The sequence below is a fragment of the Andrena cerasifolii genome, chromosome 15, assembly GCF_050908995.1.
Source record: "Andrena cerasifolii isolate SP2316 chromosome 15, iyAndCera1_principal, whole genome shotgun sequence".
Lineage (NCBI taxonomy): Eukaryota > Metazoa > Arthropoda > Insecta > Hymenoptera > Andrenidae > Andrena > Andrena cerasifolii.
In genome coordinates, this window is record NC_135132.1 from 9792306 (window position 1) to 9810488 (window position 18183).

Sequence of the window (18183 nt, forward strand, 5' to 3'; positions counted from 1 at the left end):
GATCGCTACTTCGAATATCTGAAGGACCATATATTTCACGAAGAGCACTAGACTATCTAACTGAAGAAATATTAAATATTAAACGATACTTAAAGCTACTTCGTCTCTTCGTCGATTCAATTGAATCAAATCAAACAGCCTCCTCAATTTTCCAAAGCTCGTGGACCACCTCCTTCAGAATCCTTTCCCAACTAAAAAGAAGAAACAGCGAGACGCCCGTCGACGCGGCATTTCTTCCTTTGATGTCAACTGACGCGCGCACAAATGTATTTCTTCGAATCGAATAGCTGCAGGGATACCCATACTGGAAGTTCCGACTCGAATTAGTAAATTAGTCGAAAATAGTCGGCTACTGATGCTCGAGACGCGAACGAAAACGAAACTGAAGAAGGCTTGACGGCCCAGACGGATGATCCACCGTCGTCGCGACGCTGTCACACCTTGCTGTCCCCTGACAATGAAGAAAAGAAGCAATTGCGGACCGCGACTAGTGAGTCAGACGCTTCTCGTACCTCCCACATTGAGAAACTCGAGGCTTTTGACGGTAAACCTTGGCTCGAGTATAACAGATTTGGAATAGTTCAGAAATTCTGAGAGAAGAATAAATGTTTAGGAAGAAGCAGAAAAATAATTTGCTTCAGTGGAACTTGGGGAGCAGTAAAGAAGAAACATTGAGAATCTTTAGAAAGAAGAAAACTTTGAAGCTGGTGGTGAGGAATTTGTGATGAAGAAATTGTTGGAGAAGGTTTTAAAAATATTGAAGAAGCTTATCTTTTATCTCCAAAATGAAACTCGTGAAGCAACTTTCAAAGAATTAGCCAGAATATCAAGGAAGATAATGGTAATTGAAGATATCTTCCACTTCCTCTCTTCAATGTAAATTCGACGTAATTATACTTGCAGAACCTTCAGTTCCACTTGTAGAATCTCAGAACACCGAGTGAAGCATAAAAAAACAAGGATTTTATGGTCCATCTAGTGAATCAGTCATCTCTTCCTCTCCCCCTAAGCCTGCCCCCCTGCTAAACAATGACTTCAATGTTAGAAAACGTGAATCACGAGACAGATAAATCTGTGACAAGGTTGCTGGAGCGTCGAGGAACAAAATCGAGCCGCGAAGAAGAAAAGGAAGTAGCGGCAGGGAGGAGTACATTTATGGGTCGTATCTTCGTAGATAGCATTCATTAGGGACACCATGTAAGCGTACGAGGTACAAAAAAAAGCCAGGAAAAAATCATTCAATCTACGCTCGTGGGAAGTCGAGGTCTCTCTGAGGCATCTATAACTCCACCACCTCCCTTTCAACGCAAAGAAACCCTCCACACCTAAGGGGAAAGATCAAGCACTTGCAAAATCCTCTTTCAGAATCATTTCAGATTGAAGATTTAAAAAGTTAAAAATTTCATTTTAGCTAAATATACAAGTCCACTGAATATTTTTGCATTTATTCAGTACTCATTGATCAGTCCAGTTGTATATCGCTTGGGCTACATTGAGCTGTGCTTTGGTGGGGAGGGATTATTCATGGGTAGTGTGTCTTTTGGTTGGGAGAAGAGACGACAGTCGTCTGTTCTCATTTCTGTGGCAGACTTCAGGGGACGTCAGGGGCCGCTTAGTTTCTCGCACGAAGGATGTATTAATTGGTGATGGTCAGGTCGAAAGGGAACGGTAAAAAGGTGGCAGCTTCGCCGTACAGGGAATACATGGAGCTCAGGTCAATGTCGAGGCGTCCACCTCCACCTTACACTCAAGTAGACAGCCAGAGCATCATGAGCATTCTGGATGATCCCACTTCGAAACTGCAGAATGGTTCCTTTTCATTCTATTTCCTCAGATTTACTGCTCAATTACTTTGGCATTCTTTAAGGCGCTGCCAAGATACGTTCAAGTAACTTATACGCTGAATTTTTATAAGCCGATGCCTTCTTAATCCTAAACTATTCGTTGAAAGAAGCGTTGCTAGTCTATTCTTAGGAATTCCCTTGCTTTGTGTGGAACGAGGCTTCTTCGTCTCAAATTTTGGTGTGTTTCTTAGTATTTACATTTTGCACTTTCCTTTGACCATCATTGAGGGTATTCGGTGTATAAAGACTTTCATCGTTAATGGTCTAAAACACTTTAACGTAGTTTGTGTGCCCCGAAGAAAGATTCTGTGTGATAAACTGTACGATTAAGAGACAATATTCCTTTAAGCAGTCCAAGATTCCAACCAAATAAGATTAGGGGATGAAGATGTGGCAGCAATAATCATCAAAAGTGGCTGCGTCAAGTATCCAACGTGGCGATGCGCCATTTACTGCATCTATGGGGCTCTGATGGTGCTTCTCTGTACTGTTTTAATCAGCGTGCTGTTCCCCTATCCGTTGCATGCTTCCTGCATTGTAAAATGGTATCCCTTAAGCTACTATAATGTTTATCACAGCCTGCTAGCTACTGCCAAGCAATATTCTTCATTGAGATGCTTCTTTATTTGCCAGCGAAAGTCCCCTGTGATTTTCTGCAAGGTGTCCCCTGATTCTGACAAAAGTTTTTGGTGTTTTAATGGGTTGCCATGATTGTTTTCTCTGGCCCTGTAAAAGCCTGAGAAAAATGTGTTCTAAGATAACGTCTAGCCGCTTCTGCAAACAATCCTGCGCGCAGGGAAACTCAATATTGCCCCGAGTGAGGTCCGTATATTTTCCTATGGCTGGACGACACCGCTTGAAAAATATACGAGCCACACTTTTCAAGCCCATGAGAACGCCTCGCGGTCCACCGGGCCGATACAGTGTTATTTCGGTGCTCCCCTTTGAACCGCGCCTCTAGCAGAAGATGACAATAAATTCTCATGTCCGGGGAAGTCATATCAAAGAGTTTTTCAATCGTTCTGTTACACTGTCTCCACTTTATTACTCTGCGAGCCTCCCTCAGATTAATATCCAAACGTCCACCTCGAACATCAATTTCCTTCTTCAAAGTGGTCGCCGGGTGTCTTAATTCAGAGTTCTCCCCTCCTTCGGAACAGTTTCTGAATTTTAGATTCAGGTATAAAGGTCCTGCTTCTTCTTGCATTAGGAACATCAACGAGCCCTGCACGTCCACCATGCAGCAGTTTAGGTCCCAGATTCTCAGGTGGTCACCCTGCGTTAATTGTGGCCCAAGGGGAGGCAGATGCCTTTACACGGTAAAAGAAATCACTTCTTCTCTTGCTAGACTAACGTGCCCCTTATCTCCCTCTGAGACTTCAATTTAATTCGAAGCTCCAAGAACCGAAGCAGGATGAGAGTAGGGTCATCAGAGCTGTACACCTTACTCCAAGCGTGAGAACCGTGGAGGCGATTAAAATAGCTTTCGAGGATGTGAACAGAACTTGCGTGGCAACGGTATGCTTCGATTATAATTGGATCCAGGATCGCGAAAGATTCTCTCTTTTTATCATTGAAGGGCGAGTCTGTGTCGAAGGAATGGTTCAGGATATTCGACTACAGCACAAATTACTGCAATCTGCACAATCTAGTGACCGGGATCGGTTTTGATAAGAGTCCAACGTTTTTCGAGCTGACGGTCAATGCGATCTGCACCCAATACAACATGGCAGTTTGCGATTAGACTCGTTTACACCTTGCAAGCTGTTTTGATTTAGTAATTTTTATGAACGTTTTTTAGAAGGTGCATTGAATAAAGCAGTGAATTATTCCGGTACTTTTATTGATCCATACAATGCGAGGAGTTATAAAAATAAATTGCGATCTACATTTCAGTGCTGATAAGGGCAGTTGAAGAGAAAATAGACGCGAACACACACAGCGCTGATTAATGATAAAATACAATCCAATTATGTACAATCTTCACCCTGTCTGCTGGAAACGCTTCAAGGCTCCGTTTCCATTGGATGGAGAGTTATTACTAGTTCAAATGACTTTTCAAAGGCACATCATGAATATTAAAAATACAAGGGATATTTACAAAACTCGATAACATTCGCTCGCACAAAAATCGGCGCGCTCTTACAAGTAGCTTTTAAAAAAATCTCCTGTTATCAATAACAAATAATTGACCTTCCCTTAGCTTACTACCTACATATCTAACGCTACCATTAAAAACTTCAGTCTCCCATTACGGACAATCTATCAGAGTGTCTAGAGCAATAGCATTGGTCGTTTGTCGCTCTCAAACGACACCTTCTTCCGCTTTTTGTCAGAGCACTGCAGAGGACTCTGGATGACCCGTAGGATGGAGTAACACTAAGAGAGAAGGAACGTTTAATTTTCCGTGAACGCAGCGTTGTTCAGTTTCTTCGCAACGTACCTCCTACCTTCTAGAGGGTGATTGCTGATAACTGTGAGTGCTGCTGCTGACAGAACCCTCTATCCTCCTCAGCCGTCTTCTCAGCTCGTTCGCGTCCACCAGGTTACGAAGCTCGTCGAAGTGGTTTGCGTCGTTCTCTGCGTTCGAGTTCTCGAAGTCTGTCGCGTCGTCGGACAACAGACTGTGAGACTCGAAGTTGGGGACGAGGTCCTCCCGAGTCTTCCTCGAGGGCATGTACGAGCAGGACAGCTCCTCGCGCTGCGTCAGCCCCTGCCTGCTCCACGAGGTTGCTGACTGCACCAGCGAACCGCATTTCTCTGCAAGAATGTTCGTTTTAAAATGGGCGGAGGCTCGGTCACTGTTAGGGTGCAATTTCATGCTGACGCTCGACGCTCGTGCACTCTGACTTGCTCTGACTCGCTCGTTCGTTGGTTAAGCGTCACCATGAAATCGCACCTTTACGAGTCTGCAGACTTACGAATGCAACGGTTCGTTTGGTAGCGAAAGATGTTGTAGAGTTGCCACGTGCTTCTCCTTAGCTTCGCGTATAGAGATATCGAAGGAGCTTGAGGTGCTCGATGTTTCGCGTGAGAGTAGTTCTGTGCGGTGCCATTTGTATAGCCGTTTTGATTGATAAGCTGCACTGGTTCTGGGCGTACGATCGTTGGTTTTGGCCCAAATAGTCGCTGGATTCCGACCATCAGGAAATGCACTGCGGAATCAGATATAGTAGTGGTGGTTAAGGGGGGTTTTCCGTTTCACATTCTCCGAAAGACGCACGTTTCAAGAATGTTCTTTACAAATTTTACTTACTTTTCAGACCACTACAGTGGTCACCCCCTTCAAGGGGTTACACCACTTTGAAAATGGAAAAGAAATCTTCCTTTAAATGATAGTGATACCTACTTGCTGTGATCAGGAAGATCAGCGCAGTCAGCGAAGTGAAATCTAAGCAGGCCTCCATGCCATGCTTCAAGTACGATGCCAAATTCAGTGGCACGATTCCCAGTATGGTAATCCTCGTTAACAGCGGCGCTTGCAGAAATGCTGCTACTATCATGGCGCATAGTAGATAGACGATATGTAGCCCTGTGCGATACATTTTGTGCATTTGTTCTCCTGAAAGTTTAGAAACCATTAGCAGTGAAATTATCTTTTGATCGCGGAAGATTAGTAACATTTTATGCGATTACCAGTGTCGCCAATGTAATCGGTTAGCCAGTTGAGTTTCTGGTCCATTTCTGAGCGCATGGTGTTAGTTATGTTCCAAATGAACTGAATGGTTTCATTGATCTGCGCTAACTTCTGCAAAGTTAACTCGTACTGGACCAGAGCTTCTTCGTGTTGGGTGAAGATCCGATTAGTGCTGGACTCTATCTTATCCCAAATCAATTCTGCTTGCTCTTGAATATTCATCAGATCCTGGAGTATTTCCTGCTGGTTCTCCCCACGCTCGATAGCTTGCTGCTCTAAATTCTGACTCGCTTCCTCTGCAAACAGACACGATTACTCAAAATAACTACAATTCTCTTCCCACGATCCTCCTTTCCATACCTAATTTCGTTCTAATATCTTCCGCCATCGCTGCGAGCTGAGTGTGACCCGTCCGGATCAATGCTCTCTCGTTGCTCAGATCCCTCAAGTTTGTCGTCACAAGATTATACGCCGTTGCCTGTGCGTCCTTCAAGTGCCGCTGCTGTTCCAGCAGCGCCTGGTTCCCTTCGGTCAAGGAAGACAGCGCCTGCACCGTTTGTTCTTCCAGACGATCTTGGCTATCCTAAATCAAAGACAAATGAATAGTACAAAGAATAATCGCGTATCTCTCGTGCAGTTACCTTCAAGGAACCCAGCGTTTTGATCTGCGTGTGAGCGGTTTGCATCAATTTATTAACAGTCAACTCCGTGAGAGCTCGAAACTGCGTGCTGCGAGCTGCGTAGCAGACCGCTCTTGCTCTGTTACTCATTAAGTGATACGCGTTCCACATATCTGCATCCATGTCCGTTGTACATTGTTTCAGGGACTGGAAGAACCACACAAATGTTACATATGAATGTATCAAACGAAGACGCATTGATATTATAAGTTACAGCCCCTCGGTGCATTTATTCCGGAACACTTAGTTTGCTAAACTATTTGTTATTTACTTCAGGGGTTGAAACGGTTCCGGAAATAACTGTTTCAATATCGGTTCTGACTGAAACAGTTATGAAGAACCGATATTCTGAATAACTGTTATAAGGAACCGAAATTTCTGACTATATCGATTTCGGTTACGGTTCTACAAGAACCGATGTAATCTGTTCGAGATTACTTCGGTTCTTATAACTGTTTCGACGACCGAAACCGATATCATAACTGTTTTCAACCCCTGATTTACTTAATACACAATCAATAAAATGGAAAGAAGTAATCTGGTGTGCACACGTAGAGAGTACTTTCTATTATGGAACTGAAAAGCTGGGGAGAGCTCAGAGGAGGTCTGTGCTAAGTGGGGGGAAGTTGCAGGTTTGGACGCGTCTGAACTCACCCTTCCACCATACACACAGGGAAGCTATGGGTGTGAGTTTCCCTTTCAATGTACAGCCCTGCATTCTGTGGCGTTTTTACGAGAAATTTAAGAGAACCACTGATGGAATACATTAATAAAGGAAGCTTCAAGGCAGACAAAATGAAGTTGCGATAGTCAGTAAAATACGAAATTCAGCACGGAGGCTCTCTGCCCAGAACAGTACCTAGCTGTGGGATGAATTGCATTGGTTGAACCATTAACTCCTGGTGTTAAGGCAGTACTGCATAGCAGACCTGAAGTACTGTCACACTTCCTAATCTAACCAATCGGACTTGCTTCCCTTCCCAAGGCCTACAGAATGTATATGAGAAGAGTGTTCAATAGACCTTGATCCCAAGCTCTATTCGCTCTGCTTGACGTGCCTTGACGAGCAGTGCTCGTCATACCGCCATTGCAGACAGTTTTCCTATGACGAGTCCTGCTCGTCATACCACTGTTGCAGACAGTTTTTCTTTGACGAGTCCTGCTCGTCATATTACGCTGAAGGGTTAATGGTGCTTCAAAAATCTGTGAGCAATCTACCATTTCCTCGGTGCACGGAAACATCTTCCTGCCCTCCACGGCGGACTGGCAGTTCAGAAGATTGACGCTCAGCTTGGCGAGCTCCTCTTCGGTCATATCGGAGCAGGAAGTTCTGATCCTCATAATGACTTTGTGCTGGCAAGTTTCCAATGGTGACGACACTTGGATCTCCGTGAACTTCGCAGCCTCTTGCAGGAACTTCTCATCCTCCGTCATGGACTCGTATGGAATGGAGACCAACGGCACCCCGTCAGCCACTAGAACTGTGGTCTCGTCTGCACCCTTGCCCCAAATCCAGTTAAACACGGAGGCAGCTTCCCCTTGACATACCACTGTTGCAACAAGTAGCGTCAATAAAGTTGCACGCTCCATTTTTACTGGGCTTCCTGAAAATGCAACAGAAGCACGTTCAAACAGTGTTCCTCATTCCACAAATTCCATTCTCATCGCTGACTTATCGACGGAGCTGATTTACCTAAATCGAAATACAACGGGATGTAACCTCCCCAATCGGAGTAATAAGTCTAACGTGTCGAATTATGGAAAGTAAATCCAATGAAACAGCGAAGCTGCTGTTATTCTGAATTGATTCGTGGAAACAACAGGTCCCTTCTGCTCGGGCACGCAGCTCGCCGTAACGCGCGCTCGACGGTCACTTTCACTGGCCAAGACCGAGGGATTATTTTCGTCGTTCAGGAAATCGACGAGAATTTCCGAGTTCCATTCATGTCATCGAGAATCTCGTTAGTATTACTGCGTAACGGTACGAAAATAACCGCTCCGCAGGTGAGAGCACGATGACATGAGTTTATTTCTTCCCAGGTGCAGCGGTTCGTAACGGTTTTGGCGCTGCGCGCAATGGCGGATAAATAACCGCTCAGTTCCCCTCCATTTTACGAGCAACGTGTAATTCAGGCCTTCATTAATCTCTAAAATTATTGCGACTTCTCGTAATGCAATTTCAAGTGTGATATGTTACATTTTAGTTATGGGAATTAGTTGTGTAGGGTAAATTGCGAGTTTGAGGGATTTCAATTTGGTGCGCAGGTCGTTCGAAACGGCAGCCAATTAGGAGTGCGCAGGAGCGGGCGCCTTGTTCTCTGCTGCTTCAAATGGGCCAATCGCGGCACCCATCTCTGCAGACCGATCGTATTGAAACAGTTTCGCGCCGAGAAATGAAAGGGAATAGCGATATTTTTATTGTCGAATTTCGTGTAATTTAGAAATATCGAGAATTGGAAGTTTGAATTTAGCTCGCTCAGTTATTACAATTGTTTCGCAAACCTAGTCATACGCAGTGGCGAGAAATATACGATGACTAGAAATGAAAATAGAAATGCTTATTTTCTTTAATATAATATATTTACAAGATCTAATTTACAAGTTATCCATCGTAAAAAAGTTCAATACTGAATTATTTCTTTTCTGGAACCACTTCACTGATTCCGTACATTCCCGCCAATAGCCTGCCATGGGGTGCCGGCACCATTTCTTTTGGCGCCAAATATGGTCCCTTTTCATCCATGTATACGTACCTAAGTTTCTATTAAGGAAACATTTCAACATTCCCCATGAAATTTATATCCTTCGTTTCGAGTTATGAATACTGCATGGGTGTCCCGTAACAATAAAACAAAAATAAGTCGAAAATTGTTCGGAGCTTCCGGGAAACTGTGGTGCGTGAAATTCGCAAATTTTAGAATTCGATATTGCAAACCAGTGTCCTTTGAAGAGCGTTTAAGATTTAATTTTGTACAAGTTTGTGCCACCTTTCCGATTCGTTTCTTTATTTAAAACACGCTCCTTCACGTTTATACTACTCACCGCGGGACACCGTGTACAATTATCAACGAAGCTTTTGAAAATATCTTAATTTTAAAAGGATACGGTAGTCGCAAGACCCAGTAGGCACTTTGCGATAACTTGATGGGTTCGTCGCAGCCAGTTACGAAAATGGGGCAGGGTGGTGGTCCTGGTTGAACTCGAGGATTTAAAGTAACATGAACAGGTGCTTTCGGCGTGACCACATGAATTCTCATCAGTTGAGCTATGAGTGGCTTCGTTTGTCTAGAAATTATCCGCATTAAAATATTACTATCCATACCACTGAATTAAATAACGATCGAACAGTCTTCTTCGCATACCTGCAAGGGCAAGCAAAGTAAAGAGGCATGTCAGCAGTGCTGGACGTGACCTTGTTTCCGCTGTCCTTCACAATCCCGTTCCCAGTGGCTTTTAACACTTTGTCAGGCGCTGAAGCCATGAACCTGTGCCCCCGCGGGCATTCGTACTCCACTCCAACAAATATCTTCACTACGAACTCCTTGCCGCCCTTAGACTTCCTTCCACGAATGGTGTTCATGTTCTGGAAGTTCTTTCCTCTCGGGCAGTAACCGTGGGCCCCGTGGTCACCTATCGTGGGCCACAGCGAACCCCTTTCTTTCTGGTGCTCCAATCTGTTAGAAGGAAAACGCTTTTCAGCATTGCAATTCCGAATGCACCTCTAATGTCCTCGAATGCACTCTATCCACTTCGAACAACCTTACGGTCACGTCCCACGGCAGGAGGAAGGCGGAAGTAGGTAGAACGCCAGCCTGGTGCTGTAGTCCCAGATTATGCGAGTACAGGCTGCTAGGTCCCAGGCAAACCAGGGACCAGCTGGAAAATTGTGGTAGCAAGCCGGCTGGCGACTCCGTGTGCAGCATCCCCGGCAGGTACTCGGTGGTCGATGGTTGTCTGACTAGAGATTTCTCTGTAGAATTCCAGCTCGATAAACACCCTCGTTCCTCGAAGTATCACGAAAACACGGTTACCTTTTGCATTCTCTGCTTCGCTATCAGAAACCTCTATAACTACTTTCTGCGCGTCACTGGGGGTCAGGCTTGTTTTGCTACTGAGCTTAGGCACCTCTTCGTTCGTCTCGTTTGTTTGCCCCGACTGACCGCCACTTCCATACGGCGTGCGAATATCATCTACAAGCAACTGGTTTTAGAGTTCTACATCGTGGGAAACGTTATGGCAGATTAAAGGTACCATTCAGGGTGTTGGCCCCCAGGCTGCACGCTTGAGTGTTCCCTTGCGTAGTTGTTCCGTGGTGGCTGAGAGAGTCTTTCCGCTCTGCCACTGAGAATAATTGCGCCGGTCTGCAGCGAGAGCGTATAAGTCAAGCAATGCTGCTTTCGCGCTTGCATATCGCTAGTATTTAACACAGTTCACCTGTAATTATGCGTGCTCGGTTGGAAAACTGGGAACTGTATGTTCTCCAATTGCGCGCAGCCGCACTGTTTCGCCAGCATTTGGAAGTAATCGTGGTTAGCCTGTCGTAGGCTGAAGGGGTCCTCCCTGGAGCCTTGGCAGCGACCGCAGTTGCAGGCACAGATGTACCTGACTCCGCTGCAATGTTCTCTGATCGGCAGATCGCTGGGAAGGGAAAGAAGCTTTTATTCAGGGACATGGTAAATTTCCTTTCAATCAACAGACCTGTCGTTCTCCCTAGACTCCACTTGTTCTCCACCTCCTGCACCTTCGCTGCCGCCTCTGTGGATGGGATTGGTGCAAGGGTTGCCCGTCAGGGACAGGACCTCGCACATTTGCCTCCCAGCGCGCCAGTGTTTCTCGCATTCGGCTTGCAACTTCTCGTTGAACTCCTCGAAAAGAGGGCCACGCGCATGCATCTCGAAGACAGCCATCGCGTGGGCCAATTTCGTCTCGTGATATGCCCTAAAGTCAGATCGAAGAATCAGTACTATTATTCCTCGTACAGAAACCTACTTCACAAGTCTGTACCTTGTGTAATGTTGCGGCAGACTTTCCTGATACGTTTGCAAAGCCCTCGGGAGCACTTTGCTGCACCTGCTCTTGCTGAACTTGACGTCGGTGTCCAGCAAGCTGTGCAGACTCAGCAGCTCCTTGTCCGTTCCATGTACGAAGTACTTGTACACTCTGTTCGCCACCTCGCAGAACGTTTTAACCGTGGGAATCTAATCAGAGGAATGTAAGATGAATTCTTTGTAAACCTCAGGTCGGCATTTTCAGTTCTGTATTCTGACCTCGAAATACGCAGGCACCGAGTGCCTCCCAACATTGTCGTCGAAACCTCTAGCGAACGCTAGGTTTATATGCTGCTGCAGAAGCAGTCTGAAGGAGCGAGTTTCTGCGAACACGTAACGGGACAGTGTGGCTACTGCGAATTGGTTTTAGTCGTCGTTTACCTACCACTTTCCGTGTCGTCTACTGGGAAGTTAGAGTCTTGGCTGGCCAGGCTTCTGGAGGTGCTGCCGCCGGAACTGACTTTGCAGCTTTGTATGAGCTTCCTCGCCATGTAACCGAGAATATCCTTGGATTCTATCGATCCAGTGTGCACGTAGACGAACTCCTGGTTCGCCGGAATTGCGAACAGGGAATTCGAACTGGAAATCGACATACGTGATTAAATACGAGCCAGCGGTTTTAAATTCTTCTTGCTTCAAGTATATTTGCACCTAATATTGGTTACTATTCGATTTTTCCTCAGCACGTGGTAAATTTGGTCTTCCAAGGAATGCTCTAGCTTTTTTATATTAGCTCCGCTAGAAGAGTCTTGGAACACCGCGGGGCAGGTTTCGAAATAGAATAGCACTCTCGGGGAACATGGTCTGACGTTGGACACCCAATCTTTGGGCAAGCTGTGAACGCAGCTCAGAATGTCGGAGAGCTGCGGCGAAACTTTCTGTCTGAGAACCAACGGATTCACAAAATTATCGATCCTGTACGCTAGGCAAGCATTCTCGAGAGGAGATGAACTTTTACCTGACTATATCCATCGCTCTGAACAAATGTACGTAACTGTAATCGAAGGTATGGGTCGGATGAGTGAGAACGATAACGTGCGATACGTGAAACATGACGAGCAACGCTCTGGCGTATTTGTCCCTCATGTGGGCCCATACGCTAAGGAAATCTTTGCAGTCCTGCCTCTCCACGAATCTGTCGTATTCGGCTAAAAGCGAGTGCGTGTCTAGCAGGCCTCGTAAATGCAGATATATGGTTCTGTCTTTGGGATCGTAGTATCCTTCGATCTCGCTCTGAAAATAATTTTATAGAGTATCCACAAATTTGAGTTTTTATATACAACAAATAGTTCTTGACTGTTTCTTTATGCTTTTTTATAAATGTGTCAAAAATAATATTTTTGTTTATTGTATGTCCCTGAATCTATTATGCTGGGTGCACAAATGTTGTATGTCAATGCCAGAGGGCAAACTTTCTTGATTTCCATGATATGGCAAAATGTATTATGCTGAACACTACAATAAATCAAAATAAAGAAAAAGTCAAATGGCTAAGAATCAAGTGGATGCGGTTTGAAAAAAGTAAACCATTAATTGTCCAATATAAATACAACATTTCGGATGAAGATTTCCAGCAATTTAATATTGCACAATCTTCAAAACCTGAAGGAAAATATTCTTGGAAAAATATGATAGTAAATAAAAAATTTCAAAAAAGACTTCCTGTATCTATCGCGAAGAAAAAAGATCTTCTGTATCTTTTAAACAATGGAATTATTCCTGAATACTACAAGCCACTGTAGTGCTTTCAATACAATATTGAAGAGTCCCTTACAAACGAGTCCTTGTCCACTTTTGGTTCATCCAGGAGACCCACTTGAAGGATCGAGCTCAGCATATCTGTCTTGCATCCTTTCGCTCGTAGCTGTGTCTTCCCAAATACTGATACAATCACTACCTTCTTGTCTGTGTTTATGAAACTGAAACACGATTGTTAAGTGTACTTAAAGGAACCTTTAGCTTTTGTATTTTACTAAAGTGGAATTATGATTCTTTGGAACAAGGGATATCGAATTTATTATGCGCATTGCATTTATTCATTTCAAAGCTTACAAATTAGTTTTTGTCAGGTGAGAAGGTTTAGTTTTATTTGAATAATCGACTACCTTTCTAAATTACATGGAAGTGTAAATCTCTGTGGCCGCATTGTGTATTCGTTTACTTCCTTGCGACACTGAGGTTACAGCACTGCATGCTACGGTAATTATACAGCGAATTCAGTGCACTTTGGAATGTTTACATCAGATTGCAACACGCGTATTTGCATATTCTCTGCGCCAATACACTTGCCACAGTTTTGGAGCTGAAAGAAGATTATCCAAATTTCAAAATTCCTTAGCTCCCCACTTTCAAAATCTACATTCACCAATCCACAAATACATCGATCATTCCATTTTAATGACCTAGTTTTTTATTCAGCACAATTTTACAAATCAATCGGCTGTATAAATGTATATTATACTTGCACTGTCGATATGCAGAATTAATGTTATGTTTACAATTTGTAATCCACTGGTTGCAAGTTTTAGAGCAGTGGTTCCCAACCAGTGGGTCGCGAAGTATTTTCCACGGGTTTGCCGCGGTTATTTTTAGTCTTTTTTAATATTAAGATAGTTAAATATCATTAAATTAGAATTATATTCTGAAATACCTATTTTTAATGCGTTTTCTTTACCTTATTAAATTTACCTTACGGGGGTGGGGAGAGGAGATTATTGAGTTCCCGCCTTTTTGCGTATTGTCAAATTCGCTTTATTAACCAAATATAAACTTAAATGTAATGAAATATTCTAATAATGTGTCGTGCTACCATGCATCAATATCAACAACGCATATTTTGTTTATAAAGTAAATCGGGCTCGCGGCTCGAAAAAGATTGGTAAACACTGCTTCAGAGGATTCCAGTTTGCTAGGAGCTTTTTTTGGCGGGACTTCTAGTTACATGCCGGTGCGCATAAGGTGCCCGGCTTTATTATCGATTAGGGAAAGAGGGGCTCACTTCGTTCCATTCGATTGTTTATTGCTTCATCGCCCTGAGCTTCGCAAGATTAACATTTACATGACAATTTCATGGGCCGAGGATTCATTGGTCCGCAAGAAATCACAGCTGAGCTAGGGGGTATCGGTTTGATGTTATTGTAAAGTATTGACAAAGTTCTCTCGCAAACATGGTATTAACAAAGGAATACCGCATATGCATGCCGCTTACAACCGAAGAGGTAACTTATTTCTGTTACTATCGCCCAGTCAGAAGGCACAAGTAATTCGTACGAGCGGATCGAATGAATATTACGCGCTTTCATTCAGAATACAAAAGCATGAATAGTATTCGAGGAGAAAGATCGTTGACTATGTTAATTACTACTGTGTTTCAATCTCTGCTGCTCCATGTTGCAAATTTGACTGACCGGTCAAGGTCACTTCTCACCTTTCACAGGCTCGTTACATGTTTGGGTGACTTTTCATTTATGTGGTAGGCTTCTGCGAACTTCTAGAATCTCTCTTTTTTATTCCACTCCTAATAGCATCGATCTACCAGTTAAATTTACTTCGAGCGTAAGAGCTTCGATCGCTTCATTCTCGGTTGAAGTAGCTTTGATTATCGACGATTCCTTTGTAGTATCGCATAGGACAGCTTTACATGATCGCGAGGCATAGCCACGAACAATCCGATAACGACGAAGGCGTCGAGGTGGTTGAAAACGTTCAATGCGATCATCCTGACCATGGGAAGGGTCAATACACGGAGAAAAGAATACATTTGTCTAGGTGGTAATGATGATATCATTTTCATTCAGGCTCTTATGCAAGCGGATGTTTATTTGCTTGTTGTATTGCAGTAAATTACCATATTGGATTCAATCCGTCATTCCAAGAATATTTTATGTGACAGAGAAGGCGTGGAATTATTATCCTTTCACCATCACAGGTATATGTATTGCATTGATAAACGTAACACACTAAAAGAGCTGGAAAGTATTTGTTCAGTTGCGAAGCAATCGACGTGCTATTTGTTTAAGGGTACATGGGTATTTCAGGGTGAAGAAATCAATTTTTTTTCGATTGTTTATGGTAGCCACAAGTCTTAGAAGTGTTCTAAAAAAGATTTCATTGAAAAATTCGAAAAATTGCGAGAGTTACAGCGTAAAAAGTAACTTTAAAGCTGTGTTTCTCAAGACGGCGAAGATCGTAACTCGAGAACGGATCGATATTTTTTTGAAAAGAGACGATTTTTTTTTAAAAAGCGGAACCATATATTTTTACAGAACTTTTTGCACTTAAAAGAGCAACATTTAAAGAACATTTGGAATTTTTTTTGTACAAAAATATTTACAAAAAACTACTGCAACAATTTTTCTGAAATGTTGTGGGCCTATTTTTTATATAAAAATCTACTTTATAGTTTCGATTATATCAACGAAAAATGGCTTCGTGGAATCGAAACTGTACAATGGAAAAAAATCCCTGCGTCGTTCAGTAGATTTTTATATAAAAAATAAACCCACAAAATTTCAGAAAGATTGGTGCAGTAATTCTAATTAAAAAAAAATTCACAAACATTCGCCTCTTTTCGGCCTCCTGACTATGTATAACCCCTTAAGTTATTACAGGCTCTACGATCTAGCCCAAAGGCAACCGTTGATTTTAACTGTCTAATACCCATGTACCCCTTTAAGCGTTACAGATTGCATTATCGATATCACGTTACGAAACCTCATTCCTATTTAATAATATCATATTTTTTTTGCATGTTATGTATGGTCAACAAAGAGTACACTGTAAGTATCAATATCTCGGGTCTGTCTCCAATTTCCTGTTACATAAAACTCTGCCTTTCAGTGTTCGTTCATTCCCAAGTTCAATATATCGATAAGAACTCGTTACGAGGATAATAATGGGTCCTCGGAGAATGTACGTAAACTGATGTATACTTCGTACGTTAAGAATACTGTACAGACTTATTTATACCACGTTTGAAACAGTGCTTAGGTCTCTCCCCTATCGAGCTGATACACCGAGAAGTTGATTTTGTAGATATCGCGTACGATGAAATTTCTGCCAAGCACTACAAAGAGGAAGAGGTATCGTTGAGTTCTATATTTTCTTCGAACAGGCGAAGATGAAGCTTTACTCGTTACTTTCGCTTAGGATCCGAAATTCTATCAATCCAAACGAACTGGTCGTGGACCGTTAATAGAGGGATGGAGAGAAACAACCCAGCCGATAATGTGTTCGTACAAATTAGTTCATTCTTCGTTTGAAGTTTGGGGGATGCAGACTCGAGTGGAAGACTTTATTCATAGAGTAACTATCCTTAGGAAAATATTCGACTTTATTTTAAGGGGTTAAGGCAGGCTCTCACTGCGCCTCGTCTCGCCTCGGCTCATTTTATTCTTCCTTTGCAATCGTCTCTTCGTATTCTACCGTTGCAATCATCGACTGACATTTATTCTCCGTCGACAGTGTATAAGGGATATTTTATTACTGGGTCATCGGCAAGCGTTCGCATGGATCGACGAGTGGTACGACATGACAATGGAAGACGTTCGAGAGTACGAAAAGAAGATGCATGCTGAGACTAACGAGAAAGTGAGGCTGAGAAACGAAGACAATGGGAAGCCACTAACTCCAACCACGCCAACCGCATCGGTACCATCTTCTCCAGAACCTAAATCTCCTACGCAGTCTAGTCGATCGTGGTTCTCTTGGTCATAGCCGCAATTCTAGAGGAATTAGTTTAGCTATACGCTAGCCTGTCTAGGGAAAGTAATTGAAATTGTGCAAATAAACATCAGGCATTCTTGAGCCTGTGTGTGTATATATATATATATGTGTGTGTGCGTAATCACGTTGTAATCAGGTAACTGTAACCGAACTATGAGATTTGGAGGCCTCCAATCCCGAAGCTCCAAGTTTTAGAACGAAGGAAGACGCTCTGTGCTCTGAACCTTTCTTACGAATCGTTTATTTTCCAAGCTTGTGAAAAAGAGAGAATATGTTGGATCGATTCGATGTTAAACGTCTTTATAGTTTAGTAGCGCTAGCTAAAAGCAACGTTTCTCTTTTATTTCCAGTTATCGTTGTTACCCTTGTAATTATTCTGTCGTGGAATGTCGATTACATTCTTTTAGTGCGATTATTGTGTGGAAACTTGCTAGGGCAGTCGTAGGAGGAGTGTTCCGCGTAGTTCTGAAGTCCCAGTGAATGCAACGTAATATTAGCAGGACTGCGCACTATTTAGAGGATACAATGTAAAGCACCGACGGAGAATGAATGCTCATTGATATTATACTCGCCGGCTTAAACCGCCTTTACATATATGAGACACTGTGGAACCAAGTGTTTAGCGCAAGATCTGGCTACTGTTGCTGCACAAAGATACGCGTACTGATTTCTTCAACGAACTTTCTCATGGCACTAATGAATTGTGTTCTGCTGATTTCATAGCGAAGCTTGCGGTAATAATTTTTTAAGCGGTCAAGCAGGTTGTACATACAGAAACGATGAAGCTGAGGTGTAAACTTTAATTCCTACGATCGATCTCCTTGAATGGGATTGTAGCTTTAAGTCGAAGCGAAAGTATAGACTTTTAATTTAACGTAAGCATCCCGTTTTTTTTTTCTTTTTTTTATTTTAATTGATCATTGGTATCGATATAAGCGGGGTCGATTAAATTCTGTCTGAATGCTTCTCGGGACCAAACGTGTTGAAATGAGAACAACGAAAGGAAGCACAGGAGCTCGCACACTGCACACTTTGTAGCTATGAGGTAGATTTAAATGCTACGGAACAGTTACACAACGCTGTGCCATTTTCAGACCCTTCGAGATCATTGTTACTATTGTTTCCATTATTCGTGGCATATTTAAGATTGTGTTCGTTTTAAAACCACCTACCGTGGAGCATTTAATTGCCTCTTTAATGTATGTATGTACATGTATTTAAATAAACGTTTCAAGCGGTTCTTCTCACAA

General features: G+C 43.0%; 4 protein-coding genes across 8 annotated transcripts; 2 read left to right on the forward strand and 2 right to left on the reverse strand.

The window, feature by feature from the left end:
• Positions 1–1617: 1617 nt before the first annotated feature.
• LOC143377094 (uncharacterized) lies at positions 1618–3625 on the forward strand. The gene is made up of 5 exons (XM_076828015.1): positions 1618–1809; positions 2194–2389; positions 3055–3163; positions 3240–3362; positions 3424–3625. Exons 1-5 carry the CDS (start codon positions 1647–1649, stop codon positions 3586–3588), a joined length of 756 nt encoding a protein of 251 aa, XP_076684130.1. The 5' UTR covers positions 1618–1646; the 3' UTR covers positions 3589–3625.
• Positions 3626–3670: 45 nt separating this feature from the next.
• On the reverse strand, positions 3671–8222 carry LOC143376833 (protein brambleberry). 2 transcript variants are annotated; one of them, XM_076827566.1, is made up of 9 exons: positions 7855–8222; positions 7380–7765; positions 6123–6308; positions 5842–6064; positions 5481–5777; positions 5194–5406; positions 4766–4999; positions 4295–4604; positions 3671–4223 (listed from the first exon to the last, which is right to left on the reverse strand). In XM_076827566.1, exons 2-9 carry the CDS (start codon positions 7749–7751, stop codon positions 4085–4087), a joined length of 1974 nt encoding a protein of 657 aa, XP_076683681.1. In that variant the 5' UTR covers positions 7752–7765; positions 7855–8222; the 3' UTR covers positions 3671–4084. The 2 variants fall into 2 exon arrangements, with proteins under 2 accessions (XP_076683681.1, XP_076683682.1); XM_076827567.1 differs by having other exon boundaries at positions 4086–4223; positions 4288–4604.
• Positions 8223–8719: 497 nt separating this feature from the next.
• Positions 8720–13715, reverse strand: LOC143377298 (nonsense-mediated mRNA decay factor SMG8). 4 transcript variants are annotated; one of them, XM_076828410.1, is made up of 16 exons: positions 13612–13715; positions 13315–13511; positions 12984–13128; positions 12168–12442; positions 11861–12091; positions 11595–11788; positions 11429–11532; positions 11166–11359; positions 10860–11099; positions 10596–10799; positions 10413–10522; positions 10193–10351; positions 9921–10131; positions 9524–9835; positions 9267–9446; positions 8720–8914 (listed from the first exon to the last, which is right to left on the reverse strand). In XM_076828410.1, exons 2-16 carry the CDS (start codon positions 13353–13355, stop codon positions 8794–8796), a joined length of 2721 nt encoding a protein of 906 aa, XP_076684525.1. In that variant the 5' UTR covers positions 13356–13511; positions 13612–13715; the 3' UTR covers positions 8720–8793. The 4 variants fall into 4 exon arrangements, with proteins under 4 accessions (XP_076684525.1, XP_076684527.1, XP_076684528.1 ...); XM_076828412.1 differs by having other exon boundaries at positions 13677–13693; XM_076828413.1 differs by lacking the exon at positions 13612–13715 and having other exon boundaries at positions 9921–10119; positions 13315–13563.
• Positions 13716–14180: 465 nt separating this feature from the next.
• Positions 14181–18183, forward strand: Rdgbbeta (cytoplasmic phosphatidylinositol transfer protein 1). Its single transcript, XM_076827565.1, has 8 exons — positions 14181–14427; positions 14829–14977; positions 15049–15137; positions 15980–15987; positions 16049–16120; positions 16192–16290; positions 16358–16513; positions 16673–18183. The coding sequence occupies exons 1-8, from the start codon at positions 14377–14379 to the stop codon at positions 16922–16924; spliced, it is 876 nt and encodes a 291-aa protein (XP_076683680.1). The 5' UTR covers positions 14181–14376; the 3' UTR covers positions 16925–18183.